The 17905-nt window shown below is 32.5% G+C and overlaps 1 protein-coding gene and 1 long non-coding RNA gene across 3 annotated transcripts in view; one reads left to right on the plus strand and one right to left on the minus strand.

Annotated features, from left to right (window-relative positions):
• The window catches only part of LOC309655391, a 78039-nt gene that overhangs the window by 4811 nt on the left and 55323 nt on the right, over positions 1 to 17905 (plus strand). For both annotated transcript variants that reach the window (XR_014260805.1, XR_014260806.1), the window contains exon 2: positions 16936 to 17002. This is a non-coding gene — a long non-coding RNA (uncharacterized lncRNA). The remainder of the gene's footprint in view (positions 1 to 16935; positions 17003 to 17905) is intronic.
• Positions 10956 to 17905, minus strand: part of LRRC9 (leucine rich repeat containing 9) — a 102695-nt gene continuing 95745 nt past the window's right edge. Inside the window, exons 31-33 of the mRNA XM_082450322.1 lie at positions 16572 to 16716; positions 14958 to 15126; positions 10956 to 14203 (exon numbers count right to left, since the gene is read on the minus strand). Of these exons, the coding sequence (XP_082306448.1) occupies positions 14164 to 14203; positions 14958 to 15126; positions 16572 to 16716 (354 nt within the window). The 3' untranslated portion in view covers positions 10956 to 14163. The remainder of the gene's footprint in view (positions 14204 to 14957; positions 15127 to 16571; positions 16717 to 17905) is intronic.

Genomic DNA, 17905 nt, shown 5'->3' on the forward strand with positions numbered 1-17905 from the left:
AAAGACTTCCTTTGTTCATCTATGTCTCATTTCCCCACTATACATTTTCTTTAAAATTATAATACATCATAAAAATACGAACTTGAATATGATGTGGATTCTTCCAGAAATAAAATTTATTCCTTTTTCTCCTGATTCTCCTGATGCACATAGTGAATAGTGTTTGCCTTATTAGACAATGAACAGTCTTTAAGAACAATGAGGGGGCTGAGCTGATTTTCCCCTCCTTTCGATTATAGCCCCAACATCCCATCCATTACTGCCTCCTCCCAAAGAGAATGACTCCTTCTATTCAGAAATAAAAGCAACTCTACCTGACAACATTCTGAAATACTTTGCCCTCTTTTCTTTTCATAACCTCCATTTACTAGACCGGTATTTTCCTCTCTCCTTATCAAAGCATGAACTCAATAACTGCTTTCTTCTTCCATGTTGGATAAATGGATGTGGGAACTTTATTCCAGATTAAAATAGTGGAAAATTAAGAAAACAGTGCTCTTAGTGTGAAGGGCAAGGCCAATGATTTTCATAGAACTATAGAAAGCATATTTAATCAGAAATAATGAGATCTGAATTATAATTCACTCTCTGCAAGAAACTCAATAATTTGACATTGAACAAGTCAAACTCTCTGGACTTCACTTTCCTCCTTTTAAGAGATTGGGCTACATCTCTTAAATTTCCATTTAATTCTGTATTTCTGCTTTTGTATTATTTTTGTGTTAATGTCTCATGGTATGGGTGGAAATAAAGACAGGCTATAACATTTTTGTGTGTGCAAATTTTTTAAGGTGTATGAGTTTTATAAATAACAATCCTTTAACAAAAGATTGAGCTTTATTTATTGTCAGGCAGACCTAAACAAACATGATTATCGTTGGAAAGCTAAACTCTGCTAACTTCAGTAATGACCACTTTTTCCTGGGACAGTGATTTCTGTCAATGTTAACATCGGGTAATGTGTCACCTTAATCAGAATTCATTAAGTGCCAACAGTTTACTTTCTGAGGAATCTCTGTTTAAGGTCAATTAAATAAAAGTGTCAAAGCCAGTGTTGTTAAGATTTTTGCCACATAATAGTCAAATTATTTTATGTTTAGCCTCTTTGATTAAAAGTAGTGGTCAAAAGATGTTGAAACCCTCAAAGGTGATTTTGAAGATAGAGAAGTGCTGGAGCTACCCAGGCAGCAACCAGAAACAGTTAGGAAAAATGTACTAAATGCTTCATTCTTCCTCTAGGCTGCATTGCAAATTACATTTAATATTTCAGGCTTGTTGCATTTTAAAATAAAGCCTCCAACTAAGCAATTTTCAAGACAGTCAAAAGATACTGCTTAAAATTTTCTTTTTGCTACAGAAATGAAAAGAGTGATTGTCTATGTTGATTAGCTTGAAGATTGCTTTGGGAAGAATTTGACAGTTCTAGTAACATTCCCATTACAATTTACAATCTATGAAGAAGACTTGAATACTACATTAAACATCAGGATAGTTTAAAGCTTCCTTTTTATCTGATAATTTTATTCTACTACTTTAACATAAAGAGAGGATCTTTGTAATGTGTATTTTTAATGCATATGTACTTTATTTGTATCATGATTCTTTAAAATTATTCTCAATTAGATCAAATAGAAAATAAATATATAGCATAATAAGTATACCAGAATATTTATTGTTACCTACTATGTACAGATCCTTTTTTTGTGCTAGTCAGTTTGGCAGATGCAAAGATGAAAAGAAACATTTAATGTCAAAGGACTCAACAGTTTAATCAGTAGAAAATTCATAAGAAAAAAGAACAAAGAAAACATAGAGCCAGTTACACTTCGGTTATGATAAGTAGAGTATGGCTGATACTATTTCATTTGCTTATACATAAATGCTAAATAGGGGCTGTATCTACCTAATACCATAAACTATGCAAGTTGGGAACGTGGTCCCACAGTAATATTTTATGTTTAGAAAGAAAGGTTATAATTGAGTGGAATTATATTACACTTGGAAATGTATAGGAAAATGTTTAAATACCAAGAAGACCTACATATTGTCATTTTTTTATGGACCTCCTGATTTGAAGGCCAAATTTTTAACTGTGTTAAAATAAATAGTTTAAACCAGTCCAAAATGCACTGGTTCTCTTAAATTAGCAAACGAAATAAGATTCAGTGATAGTTAGGATTCAGTTAAATGGCATTCTCATTTATTCATTCATGAATTCTATTAGTAAACGTGTGTTTGCTAGGTGATAAGCAATCTGTTAGAGAATTAGTGATACGAAGAAGGTACCTCCCATCACAGCTCCTTCTGGTGAGAGTGCTGGGGTAATACAAATCTATATGATTCCTTTGTTAAAAAAAAAATTAGTGATATTTACCAAAAACTCTGTAAAAAAGTGCACATCTTTTAGCTGATTAATACCTTCCTATGGAAAGTATTCAACAGAAGAAAAAGGATTTATACGTGTATGTGTTTATTGCATATTTTTAATGGTGTAAAAGTGGAAGCAATTTGAATGTTCAAAGGTATGATTAAGAAAATATTTCCCTTTAGTTGAATATAATTCAAATATTAAAATGATAATTATGTTGGGTTTCTAATATCATGGAAAATGCTTAGATTTATAATGTGGAAAAAACCAAAAATTATATAAAGTATAATTCTGTAAAAATATACAAGTGAGAAAGCATTTGGATTTTAGAAAATGATAGTTGTATTAGCATGGTGGTTTAGACAATCATTTCAATGTTTGTTTTGGAAGCACTGTATGTTATTTAAAAATAATTAATTTTTTTATGTTTAAAAGTATTCCCAAGATGGAACCCTTGTGCACTGCTGATGGGAATATGAAATGGTGCAGCTGCTGTGGAAAATGATATGGTGGTTCCTCAAAAAAATTAAACTTGGAATTTGATTCAGAAATTCTAGTTCTGGGTATATACGAAAAGAATTGAAAACAGGAACTTGAACAGATACTTTTACACCAGTGTTCATAGCAGCATTATTCACAATAGCCAAAAGGGGGAAACAAACCTTGTCTGTCGACAGGTGAATGGATAAGCAAAATATGGTATATACTTACAATGGAATATTATTACAATGGAATATCAGTTTTGCAAGGTGAAAAGAGGTCTAGAGATAGATGGCTGTGCAACAGTGTAAGTGTACTTAATGCCACTGGACTGTACAATTAAAGATGGTTCAGATGGTAAATTTTATGTATTTTTTACCACAATTAAAAAATAAAAAAGGTTAAAATGGTAAATTTTATGTCCTATATTTTACTACAATGGTCCCAAAGTTATGGATCGATTTCTAGATACGTATCAGAAGTTGTAAAAAGGGCTAGTTAATAGATTTAAGAGTACAAGACAATGAAAAAATGAAATGCATAAAGCAGTTGGAAAAAGAATTTTAAAAATGAACATCCCCAAATTCTGTTCTCTGTTATGCTCAAATTAATATTTTGAAATCTGTCCTACTAGCGCATGTATGTTGGTAGTTTAAAAAAATGTAATTGTGAGACCAAAATGAGCTTTTAATGCTCATTCACAATTTTAGAGGTGAAAGAGATGCTTGGGTTAAGAGGTGAGAAACCAGGGGTCCAGAGAAGTTAAGATTATATTGATACGTAATGACAGAAATGACTAGAATGGGTCCCTTCATGTTTTTTTTTTCATTTTTATTTTTATTTATTTATTTTTTATTTTATTTTTTTAAACATCTTTATTGGAGTATAATTGCTTTACAATGGTGTGTTAGTTTCTGCTTTATAACAGTGAATCAGCTATACATACACATATATCCCCATATGTCCTCCCTCTTTTTTTTTTAATTTTTTAATATAATTTTATTTTTTAATACAGCAGGTCCTTATTAGTCATCAGTTTTACACACATCAGTGTATACATGTCAATCCCAATCACCCATCGCCCAATTCATCACACCACCACCACCACCCCCACCGCCACTTTCCCCCCTTGGCGTCCATACGTTTCTTCTCTACATCTGTGTCTCAATTTCTGCCCTGCAAACCGGTTCATCTGTACCATTTTTCTAGGTTCCACATATATGCGTTAATATACGATATTTGTTTTTCTCTTTCTGACTTACTTCACTCTGTATGACAGTCTCTAGATCCATCCACGTCTCAACAAATGACCCAATTTCGTTCCTTTTTATGGCTGAGTAATATTCCATTGTATATATGTACTACATCTTCTTTATCCATTCATCTGTCGATGGGCATTTAGGCTGCTTCCATGACCTGCCTATTGTAAATAGTGCTGCAATGAAATTGGGGTGCATGTGTCTTTTTGAATTATGGTTTTCTCTGGGTATATGCCCAGTAGTGGGATTGCTGGATCATAGGGTGATTCTACTTTTAGTTTTTTGAGGAACCTCCATACTGTTTTCCATAGTGGCTACACCAATTTGCAATCCCACCAACAGTGTACTAGGATTCCATTTTCTCCATGTCCTCACCAACATTTTTTATTTGTAGACTTTTTGATAGCCATTTTGACATGTGTGAGGTGATATCTTATTGTGGTTTTGATTTTCATTTCTCTGATGATTAGCAATGTTGAGCATTTTTTCATGTGTCTTTTGGCCATCTGTATGTCTTCTTTGGAAAAATGTCTATCCAGGTCTTCGGCCCATTTTTTAATTATGTTGTGCATTTTTTTATATTCAGTTTTATGAGCTGTTTGTATATTTTGGATATTCACCCCTTATCGGTCATATCACTTGCAAATACTTTCTCTCATTCCATAGGTTGTCTTTTTGTTTTGTTGATTGTTTCCTTTGCTGTGCAAAAGCTTTTAAGTTTAATTAGGTCCCATTTATTTTTACTTTTCTTTTGCCTTAGGAAACAGATTCAAAAACATATTGCTATGATTTATGTTAGAGTGTTCCATGTATGTTCTCTTCTAGGAGTTTTATGGTTTCATGTCTTTCATTTAGGTCTATAATCTATTTTGCATTTTTTTGTTATTTTTTATATTATATGAGGAAATGTCCTAATCTCACTGTTTTACATGTAGCTGTCCAGTTTTCCCAGCACCACTTATTGAAGAGACGGTCTTTTCTCCATTGTGTATTGTTACCTCCACTGTATAGTTGTTGTAGATTAATTGACCATAAGTGTGTGGGTTTATTTCTGGGCTCTCTATTCTGTTCCATTGATCTGTATGTCTGTTTTTATGCCACTGCTGTGCTGTTTTGCTTTGTTTTTTTTTTTTAGTGATCTCTGGACCCTCATTTTCTTTCTTTTTTTTTTTTTTTAATTAATTAATTTTTGGCTGTGTTGGGTCTTCATTGCTGTGTATGGGCTTTCTCTAGTTGCAGCGAGCAGGGGCTACTCCTCACTACAGTGCGCGGGCTTCTCATTGCTGTGGCTTCTCTTTGTTGCAGAGCACAGGCTCTAGGTGCGTGGGCTTCAGTAGTTGTGGCACACAGGCTCAGTCATTGTGGCTTGCGGGCTCTAGAGTGCAGGCTCAATAGTTGTGGCACACAGGCTTAGTTTCTCCGCAGCATGTAGAATCTTCCTGGACCAGGGCTCAACCCCGTGTCCCCTGCATTGGCAGGCGGATTCTTAACCACTGCGCCACCAGAGAAGTTCCTACCATGCTGTTTTGATTACTGTAGCTTTGTAGTGTAGTGTGATCATTTGAGGATTTGACAAGAGACAGTACGTAGCTGATTTTTTTTTAAGTATTTATTTATTTATTTATGGTTGTGTTGGGTCTTCGTTTCTGTGCGAGGGCTTTCTCTAGTTGTGGCAAGCGGGGACCACTCTTCATCGCGGTGCGCGGGCCTCTCACTATCGCGGCCTCTCTTGTTGCGGAGCACAGGCTCCAGACGCGCAGGCTCAGTAATTGTGGCTCATGGGCCCAGCTGCTCCGCAGCACGTGGGATCTTCCCAGACCAGGGCTCGAACCCGTGTCCCCTGCATTGGCAGGCAGACTCGCAACCACTGCGCCACCAGGGAAGCCCCGTAGCTGATTTTTAAACATCTTTTATAAATGTGAAAGGATAAAAGTATGATGTCATGAAATAGAAGTGATCCAGTATGTAGTAGGACAACTTTTTGTTTTATATCATTCTTTTTGTTAGTTATGTATCCTCTATTTTCTGCTATAACATTATTCATATGCTTACTTCTTTAATACATAGGCCATTCAGCTACAGTAAGCTCAATCATATATCCAAATGTATAAGTGGATTTATATCAGAGGAATAGCGTCAATTTTTAAAAACTTATAAGCCCATAACTTTTAAATGTTTTTACATAATCTTATACCTTCATTTAAACTAGTGAGTAGATTGACCTTATTATTTTTTAAAAATCAATTTTGTTTCCCCCACAAACATCATGAAAAGACTCATAAACATAATGAATAAAATTACAAAATTCAGTGGAAATAAAACAGTATGTAAATGTCAATAACTGATCTCAAGACAAAATAACTTAAACAGTTATGACCCAGTAAGGGAATTCAAGCTTCTTTATAACCAAATATGAATAACATTACTCTGGTTACCAATATTCTGCTTTGTTTTCATTTGATTTTCCCCATCTAGGCTCACAATTGTATTCTTTATTGGTTTTTGAATATAATTTAAAATAATTGATCAAAAAATATGCAGGATTGAATAGTAGAAACAAATACCTCACTTTTTAAAGTTGTTTTTGAGTTTCAAGAGAAAAGTGTTTCCTAACCCAAAACTAATTTCTTTCATTTTTGTTTCCTCCATGGAAATAATACTCTTTAAAAGTAAGTTTGGCTTTTATTATCTTTAATAGCTGTTCATGATTATTTCTTTTCTAAATATTGAAGTGACTGAAATACTCATGTGGTAAGTACATACATTTCTACTCTTATCTTCTTACAATGTATTGGAAAAAAGTCTGGAAATAGCACTATATTAAAACAGTTCCATGGTAATAGGAAATCTTCACTCTTTCTGAAGTCTGTTGTAGCTGTTGTTTAAATTCTTGATAATGTCAATATTAGTTAAAAGTAAGTCTTAAAAAGAATAGGTATTTAAAACTTTCAATAACGAACTATTAAAGGATGACATTATATGGCTGACGTTTTCATATTCTTTTTGAGAGTTAACAATGGCCCAACTTGTTAACATTGACAGATATTCGGGCTTTAGTTTTACTTAGTTTTTATCTACAGAGGTTTTCAAATCTATTTCCATAAATATAATTAATACCTTCATTCAAAACAATAATATAGTAATGCTTAAGTTTACTATACATGAAAAATATTAGAACTTTCACCTAACTTGAAAAATTATTTAAGCATCTTAGTCATTGAAGGAACACACACAAAATGCAAGCCAGAAGACAAAAGCAAAAATCACGAATCTTGGTCATAACCAACTTCCAAGGTTATATCGTCAATTCAGGTCACATTCTACACAGTTTTCTTAGCTACATTTCTTTAAAATTGTAAATCATGCACAACTATCACCTGAGACACTATAAATCATTGAAAATAAAATTTTATTTCATTTATTCTGCTTACTAAAACAGGAAAGTATGTCAATACATTTAATAAAAGTTTTCCCAAAATGTAGAAAACAAATGTTCTGATTGACTTCCAGCTAATTAAAAAATTTAAGCCATCTGATTATTCCGAAGTATCCTATTCTGTGAGTTGCATGTGTTATCTAGATGAGCTTTCTTTTTCAAGTTTTTGTAATAGTACACTTGCACCTTTGACATTAACTCTAAATTAGCCTTTTTTTGTTTTTGATTTTGGAGGGTAGGAAGTTTGATATAAATAGTGTACTGATTGCTATAGACCATACTATTAAATTGTTACAATTATATGAGACCTATATGTTGTATTTTTACTTGTATGTATCTGTGTATGTTTATGTGGTGTTAGGGCCACCCCAAAATATGCTTCAATGGCATATTGATTATTTTGAATTAAAGTTACTTAAAACACGACTGATGCAAGAGGGACATATTGACCCCTCCTCTCTGTCTCTCTGAAGGTAGGAAATAAATCCCTTATGTGAAATGTGCCCTCACTGTATCTGGAGGCAGAAGGACATAGGGAATTCTGCCTGGAAGCTTGTATTAACAAACCTTGTTACTTCTTTACTAATTTACTACCCAAGCCTAAACTTTGCGTAAATTCCTTCCTAATTAAGAACCCAAACCTGAGTTTATTTATCCTGTCAAATCCTCACAAATTTATTTTTCTTCATGTAAAAAGATATAAAAGCTGCCTGCTTTTGGTCAGTCTCTGAGCATCATCTTATGATCTTCTGTGTGCACAAAATTCAGCTGGTTTTTCTACTGTTATCTGTTGTGTGTAAATTTTATTATTATTCCAGCTATAAGAACTCAGGAGGGGTAGAGGGGGAAATTTCGCCCCCTGTCCCCGACTGATAGTTGCATGTATTCATTAAATTCACGGATGTACACTATGTTGTTGCTTAAAAACTCCAATGGTGGCAATTTAAAGACTATTTTGTTGCTAATAATGGCTTAATACCTAAAACTGAACAGAGTTGGTCACAGGTAAATTAACCAGGGAAATATGCCAATTTTGACTTCATTTCCATCCTATTGAATGACTGCATTCATTCTGTTTAGATTTAAAGCTCTTCATTCTACTGTTCCTCAACACTCTTTATAGAATTCCATCTTGCTTTTCACCTATATTTTAACAGTTTAACATAGATGGCTGGATCAAGTCCATTGTTCCAATTGTATGTAGCTTAAAAAGCTCTGCAGTATACTGTTTCCATTGTATCTGGCTTCTCTGAGTGCTCTGCTCACTGCATTTTACTCCTGTTCTCTCTGTTTTCTAAACCCATTTATACCTGTTCTTTCTGAAGACACTTGTTCATCTGAGCACTCAAATTGACTTCTCCTCATTCTATTTTCTTAACTAAAAATGCACCATTAAGGTTGATTGAAATCATTTAAAGAACTGCATAAAAAAATGAAAGGCTATAAGAAAGTAGGCGACCAGTGTTTGTAAATAACTGTTTTCAGCCAAATTGATAGAATGAAATAAGAAATAATTGGAAACTTAAAAATGTTATTGATATATTTTTTACAGATTAGTCTTTTTTGGTTGTTCTTTGAGAAACATACGTGTAAAACATTTGGGGGCAGGGAGGGAAGGGAAGGCGTTATATTGTAATTAAAGATGAAACAGTCAAAGAGAGCCAAACTACTAAAATTATTTAAAACATTTTAATGTTTTACAGTAAGCAATATGTAAAACATGCAGGTCCATGATTAAAATCTACAGCTTTTAAACCACATGATCTTAATTTTTTTCTGTTTAAAATACAGATATTGTTGTTTAAAAATAAATGTAATCATAATGGTTTACAAAACTATAAACTGTAAATGATTTATTTAATATCATAACCTTTTTTCCTATTTGTAATGTTTAAAAATGGAGCTCTGTTGGTATGAAATACTTTTAAGCATTTGGAAGTTCATTACCATTATAAAATTAAAAACTGGGGCTTCCCTGGTGGTGCAGTGGTTGGGAATCTGCCTGCCAGTGCAGGGGACACGGGTTCGAGCCCTGGTCTGGGAGGATCCCACATGCCGCGGAGCAACTAAGCCCGTGAGCCACAACTGCTGAGCCTGCGCGTCTGGAGCCTGTGCTCCGCAACGGGAGAGGCTGCGACGGTGAGAGGCTCGCGCACCGCGATGAAGAGTGGCCCCCACTCGCCACAACTGGAGGAAGCCCTCGCACAGAAACGAAGACCCAACACAGCCATAAATAAATAAATGAATGAATGAATGAATACTATTTGTGAAAAATACTTAACATCCATTTTCATTTTATTGTTTGATCAAAATGAAATGAATTTTTAAGAGGTACCAAAATATGTTATCCCAATGAATTTTTATTCAGAGCATATGGAAATAGATACTCTTATTTTTAATGATACAATATAAGGAAAAATATTCTAATTTTAAAATTAGCATTTCAGAATCACCAATATTTTATATGGAAAATGATGTTGACGAATTTGTTTTCTGATTTACCTAAAAGAGCATATAGTTAAGGTAAGGCCTAATAGATTACACGTGAATGATAATTTGATTTAAGGTAATTAACACTTTCAAAGCTCCTAAGTTCCTTTGAATGTATTATTCTATTTTTAGGTCACAGAATTTCATGTTTTTGCTATAAAATCATTTTACTTTAATTATAAGGAAAAATCATCACCAAAACTAAATTTGAAATAAAAAAATACATAAATTGGGCCTGAGAAATGTCTTTTCTGTAGTTTACAAAGCAGTTTTATTCATAAATTGAAGAAAAAGAGTAATAATGTAATTCATATTTTTATAAGATATAGACTTGTAGAAATAAAATATTAGTAATAAAATAACTGTACTTTTTGCTGACCTAGTTCTAAAAGGCAACTGCAAACTAAAATTGCAATTTGGTACAGGTTTTTCTTTGAAAATACTTCAATAATGTGGATGTATGTAGAGGGTATTATGCTAGGTGAAGTAAGTCTGACAAAGACAAATACCATATCATCTCAGTTATATGTGGCATCTAAAAAACAAAACAAAAAGAAAACAGATTCATAGATACAAAGAATGGGTGGTTGCTAGAGGGGAGGCAGAGAGATGTGGAGGGTGAAACAGGTGAAGCAGATTAAGAGGTACAAACCTCTAGTTATAAAATAAATAAGCCAAGGGATGTAATATACAGCATAAGGAATATGGTCAATAATATTGTTAATAACTTTGTATGGGGACAGATGCTTACAAGACTTAGAGTGGCGATCATGTCAAATCACTAGTACATCTAAAACTAACAATATTGTACGTCAACTATATTTCAATTTAAAAAAAGAAAGAAAAAAATTTCAGTAATAAAGTATAGAGAGATGAACAAGAGAAGTAGTTAAGCACTTGGAGGTTGTCCAAAAGTTCTAAGTTTTATAGCAGAGGAATTTTAAAAAAACAGCCAGTTTCTATACCAAAACAAACTGATAATAGATTCATGGAATAACCAACAGAACTCAGACATAAGTGCTTGCTTCTACTCTTATAGAACTATAAATAATTTACTGCTTTTTATGTAACATTTAATTGAAGCTAAGTGCCTATAGCATGACTAACAGTAAGATCTAATGTTTTAAAACAAACACTTCTCATAATATAGGATAGCTTATGAATAAATAATGAAATGACACGTTACTTAAACATAAGGACTATTTTAAAACTAGTCATGAGTGCCTGCAAACACACACACAGAGCCACACTAAATATTCTATGCAAAAATATGTTTTTTGTTAATTTTGTGTCAGTAGTAGTGAAATCAAGTAAATAATAAAGTTCTAATAAACAGTTATAGTCAATCTTCATAAATAGAAATCAGAAGATCACTTTGACATCATCTATATGCAGTTCAGCAAGGTAGGCTCCTTGTCTATAGTTAAAGTGCTCTAAATTTTAGCTTTCCAGGTTGTTTGTGGAATTGTCCTTTAATTTAAAACAAGTCGTACAATTATGCATATGACTGCATGCAAAATAAATTTATCATGACATTTGCTGGGGGGCAAAGAACTAATTTTACTGCAGAAATTATACATTTTCCCTAAGTTAAATACACTGAAAGAGAATGAATAAATAGTTTACAGTTTTTACACACATTAGGGCTCGACAACAGCTGATTAAACAGCACATTAGGAATAATTAAATGTCAGTTCATTTGTAGTAATCAAAAAAGCAATGAATTTAGAGTTGAAAAAATCTAGGATTTGGTGTGATATCTTTTCCTTTTAAGGCCAGTTTTTTTTAATCTATAAATGGAGACAGTACATGTCACATCTACTTTATAAGTTTGTTATTAGGATAAACCATGTAAAATATGGACTAGTGGTTTATAGTAATAAGCACTACCTGCTTGTTTTGTTATAATCGGTTGTGAAATGTATTACGAATAATTTAAAATTTCACAGTTGGTGAATGATTTACTTTAAAAAAAATTTAGAGCAGATCTAAAGCAGACCCGTAAAAGTTTATCTCTCATATTCAATTACATTTTCATTTGTTGAATAGGAAGGGGATGAAGTTATAGCTACTACTTTAAGAACTGCAGATAATCAACAGCTTAACCTGTCCAGGAGAGTATGTGTCATCATCTGCTTTCATGGCAGACAAACTTCAGAACTACTGTGCCAAATTATCTTGGTAATCATCCCCCTCATTGCTTTTATATGGAATTATTGATTGTATATTTATATTCAAAATGTTCTCAAGGTTGGGTCAATGTCTGTTTCTGTACAGCACCTAGCAATGCGTAAATACATTTATTATTATTCTTAGTGTTTGTCACTATTAAATTAAGTATTACAAATTTACTTTCTAGAACAAATTCGAATTAAAATTTTATAATAAAAATATCTCAAAATTGAACAATGTGTTCAAAAAAATCAAGTGATCTCAAATATATTAGAAATGCATAGAAGAAAATAGAATAGAAAAAAATGCATAGAAAAAATGGCTACAAGAAAAAAATGTCAAATGTTAAGTGGATGCTGGATAATAAGTTATGTTTTTCCTGCTTTATACTTTTCTGCTCTTGTAAATTTTTCTCCAGTGAAAACCTGTTTCTTTATTTTTCCCATCCAGTTTATTATTTACAAAGACACTTTTTACTATAAAAGTAGCATATATTGAGCATTTCATTTATACATAATCATAAGAGAAAGAAAAAGCAAATGATGTCAAGTTAGTAACAAATAGTGAAGAGCAGATGCTTATCACAACACTGTAATGAAAGCAGTTGTCAGAACTAAAGGGCAACAAAGACATCTTCTGGACATCTTAAGAACTGCATGGTTCCTTTTTAAACAGAGGATCTTATTTCTACCTTAGAGTAATAGTTGTTTAAAAACCACACATTAAGAAGGGTAAAATCAATCTGTATTAGGTTTGAAATTTTAAATATTACATCATTAAATTACAAACATACAGTATTTAATGAAGACACAAAATTGTTGCATACATATTGGCATTAGTTTCCAAAATATCCTTAAACCTATTTCCAGATAGATTATAAAATACAAATATTTTAGTAAAAATAATTTATTTTCTTGTAAGGAACACATAAAATAATATGAAAATTACATGCAGCGTTGAACCACTACTTGAAAAATTTAAACAGAATACTTCATGAATCTTGGAGCCCATTGATATCAAAATATGATTGGCAATTTAATCATTAATTTAAAGAACTGTGTTTAATAAATAAACAAATTCAAAACCACATTTGATTTGTGATTTGTCCTAGTACTATACAATGTAATTATCAATATTTTAGAAAACTTATTTCCAGTAAAATATAGTTGAGTCCAAATTTTAAATGTGTCCACTTATTTTGAACATGTGTTTATTTAGCCTAAAACTCATTTGTAAAATTATATCACTATGGGCACATTCAATGAATTATGTATATGAAATACTATTCTTTTGTTCTTAGAGCATGAATGGCTGGTTGCACTCATAGCCTCCTTCAGGAAGTATTATTGATGCCTATGATCTCCATCTCTAAACAATTCTTAGGGCGGACTCAGTTTGAGGCTATTTTTTTCGAAATATAGTCCTAAAAAACTAATCTGTAGTTCAACTAGCAAAACTCAACTTGCTTTAGTAATAGTTGTGTTTGGTAAGAAATGTGTGCTTTAGCTTTAGGTAAGCCTAAATGAACAGATATTCTACAAATGAAAGTATGCTTATTTCCTAAAATTATCTTTTCTTAGTATCTTTATATGAGAAGCCAAAATGAGATTTTACAACTAAATGCTTCCAATACCCCAGGACTAAACATCTGATTCTTTGAACTTTGTTTTATGTCACTTGTATCTTTTCAAATTGTTGTATGATATATTTCATGATTTTTCTAATATAGAAAGTCAAATGAATAATTAAGATAACCATAAAGAAAGTTTAAGAAAGATGATATTAAATAAAATTCACTAAGGGTGATAGAGATTATCTTCATATGGAACTGAAGTGCTTCAGTAACATAAGTAATGTGATTATCTTATATTTTTTATCACCCACACTGTCTGCTAGTTTTTGCACAACTACTAAACAGAAATAGGTTTCTTGGTATATATTCATTTCTCTTTAGGCAGTTACATTCGATTTGATCTTGGAAAGTGTCTGCCCGGAATTCTGTCAGAAAAAAAATATTTATGAGTCAAATAATAGTGACAATTTCTTAATGGATCAGCTCACTTAAGGTAATTCTGCAGTAAATAATTTTTGTATTTTATACGTGTACAATTTCAAAAAGACAACACGAGAGAAAAATATCCTATTTTTGGCTATCTATAAATCAGGTTATCATGAGGATAAACCATTGATATCAAAATATGATATCAATATATTACACTCACTAAATATATTCTCAGTGGGACATGACTGATTATAGCAGGGAAGTCAGTACAGCAAGAACCAGGCTTAAGCTAGATCTGCTGCTAGGTCACTCTAATAGATGCTCCAGAGATTGGCTACAAAGAAGCTAGAGGACAGGTATTAACTGGAAATCTGGGTGGACAGGTGTTGAGCAGCAGAGTGAATTCTTAATGAGAAGTAGCATGTTCTTAGGCCTTCAGCTGGCCTCTAGGGCTAGGATCCAAATTGGAGGAAGGGCAACTGGGAATTATAAGAAGCTTGAAGAATTTACATAATTCTCAGCCTTTGTGATTTCAGAGTTGAATTTATCTGTTTTTCAAAATATAAGTGAACTGCTTTGCATATTCAGTGATTAGAAGTGACTTGGGAGAGAATACAATTAAAAGTAGTTCCCATAATAGTAGTTCCCAATTAATAGTAGTTTCCTATTTCTATAGATGACAAGCAAATTTGGGAAGTTTTTTTTTTTTTTAATGATGACAAGTGATATTAAAGCACAGAATAGCTTTACCTTCCCTCATCTTGGTTGCTCTGGTATATTTGTGCACTTGGAGATGCCATATTCTGATGTGATAAAAGAGATGGAGAGAGATTTATCCCTCTGAGTTGCCGAAAAGCTATTTCTGCATGGATGCTCCGAGGATTACTTGTTAGAATCCCTACATTCTTGTCTTTTTTGTCTGAAATTAGGAATTATGAAACAATGAAAAGCATTAATAAATTAATAAGGTTTGGTTGTCCTTCAGTTGACTGTGTGCTATACATATTTCATAACATGAATTAAAATTTTTAAATAAAAATTAAAATTGGACTATATTTCTAGCACTTAATGCTGCTTAGATTTTTCTGAGCTAGTGGATCAATTTGATACCTTCTTGGTGATTTTTAAAAATACAAATATCCAGAGCTGTGTGCTATAATAAATGTATCGATAAAATGACCATACTTTTCAAAACAAAAATTGGGGCAACACAGTCAGAAAATAGGAAAGAAATAGGACTTTCCCAGAAAATCCTAAAAAAGTAGTTGCATAATGAATCTTAAAGAAAGATATCTGAGAAGAAAGTTATGGAAATGAATCCAGGATTGAACTAATGCCCCCCCTGAAAGATATTGAAGACATTCCTGAAGATGACAGTGATGACACTGTACTATTAAGGAGGCTAATAACAATTTGGTATGTCTAGTTTTACTGATAGTTCTATCTACTGGACAAAAGCATTAAATTTCTCACTATGATTAAAATCTTGAAGTCATAAGTACGTAGAAGTATGAAAAATAAGTTAAACAAAAAATAACATCTTAGAGTAAATTATGTTGGATTTCTTTTAACTGAGTTTCCTTTAAAAATAATTGCATATTCTTAATAGGCTTTTCGATCATTTTATTATTATTGTGATGTTCAGTTTTATTGTCTAACAGTAGTCTGAGGCAAAGTGGGATGTTAAAAAGAATGGAAGAGGTGAGCCCTCAGGGAAAGAGTAGCTACCCCCAATTTCACCAAAATGGTAGCCAGTGAAGATCTGGAATTAGAGAAAAGGCATGATCTAAGTCTGAATGAAAATGTATATAATAGAATGAAACATTTCCATGCCTTGTCCTTTTAATATACTCCCTTCCTTTAGAGCGCTACCTCTTGAAACACTTCCCTACTAATAGCTTCATGAATATATAAAATAATATTGTGGTTTCATGGATGAAGTTTGATCTTCTCTTTGTAAGATACCCTTTGAACCCCAAGAGTCTGTTGTTACCAATATTTTTAAACCTCTGATTTCTACTTTTAGCAGGATGTACTACAGGTTTTAGTAGTCATTTGCTATGAAATACACAAAATGTAATAAAAGCTTTGAAAAGAAATGTCAAGAACAATTGTGCAAGTATCACAAAGTTCAAATTGCAAGCAAATGTTTAGTTACAACATATTAGTAGTTGAGTAGAACCAAACAATACTACAGATTCTTTGAAATCAGAATGGTCACATGAAACTTGAACAAACATTCAATTTTAGGAAATGTAAATGTAAAATATGCAATTTTAAGTAGTATTAGAAATCAAAGTGAGATTTTTGTTTCAAATGAAGTGTTTTTGTTTTTTTACATTCACTCAGAAACTGTCAAAATACCTTCAATTTCAGGAGTTAAAGTGAAGTCAGATCCCAAGTAATGGCTAAATCCACCAGGCAGAATTACATTTGTTATCTTTATGGGAGGAGCTTTCACTTGGCCAAATGATCCACCATCCACAGGAGAGTTGGTAACAGGAATAAACTACATAATAAAAGAAAAGTTAAGAAGGCCTTATCTCTAAAACTCAGATCAATCATCTTAGCCTTACCACAAGCCCCACTTGATAATCACCTTAAAATTTTTTAGGTCAGAAATTATATGCTTCCCTAAACTCAGAGTTCGTATGAGGCAAAAACTGTGAAACAGACAGATTTTTGGGCCCTTAACCCCCCTCAGAACCTTATGTTCTTTTTTTTTCAGACTGCATTGTACTCATTACAACAGTCTAGGGTGATGGCACCTCCCCATTCCAAAGAGTCTTAACAAGGTAAGTGTAGAATTAAGAAAATGAGAATTAAGCCTTTACCCCTTTGTAATATCTTTTCTTTTTTTCTGAACAGGAATTTCTAGATGGTTAAGAGTTGTATCTTCTACATCTTTGTGTTCCTCACATTACCTCACCAGGTGTCTTGCAGTTAATTAGTTTCTCAAAAACAAACAAGTAAATAAAATGGGGACTAAGAAAAGCATCTTATAACAACCACTTTTAATGAGTGTGCTAACTCTCTAAACAGTGTTTACATTTTATGTTAGTTGAGAATTAAGAGGCTTTTAAAAGAGTTTCAGGAATCAGCAAATGGAGGAGAGAAGTATTTTAGGCTGGAGACTCTTGGTTTCCCTAGAAATTTATGCCTGCTCTGTCTTCAGTAAGACTGACCTTGTTTATACTTTAAAAAATATGAATTCTGAATATATGATTCAATTTATTTAGAGATACAGGCTTTTGCCATTTGTGTAAAATTACCCATTTCCCTCATATTTCAGTAAACGTAACCAAAATGCAGCTGCGTAATGAGCACTAAGGTATCAGGCCTTTTACTAAAGCTGATCCCAAATTCCCTAACTAATTCCTTCAATGGGAGTTTCTTCCCATCATTAAACTAGAATATTGTCAAATCTTCTTCTGAAACCAGAGCACCAAAATGTTCCGGTTTAAAGGACAACTTTAGATTTCATTTATTTCCTCTTTATTTGCTGTTAAAAAGAAAGAACGGCAGCAACTAAAACAAAGAAAAATACATTAGACTGAACTGATAAAACTTGAAAAGTATTCTGTTCTTGTGTCTTCTGAACAGCTAAATGAATAGCTCAATTTTTTTCTAGCCAGGAAAATAAAAATTATTATTGCATCTTAAAATAGATTTCTCTGAAACAAAGACTTCAAATACTC

The sequence above is a fragment of the Balaenoptera physalus genome, assembly GCF_965194825.1.
Source record: "Balaenoptera physalus genome assembly, chromosome: 2".
Lineage (NCBI taxonomy): Eukaryota > Metazoa > Chordata > Mammalia > Artiodactyla > Balaenopteridae > Balaenoptera > Balaenoptera physalus.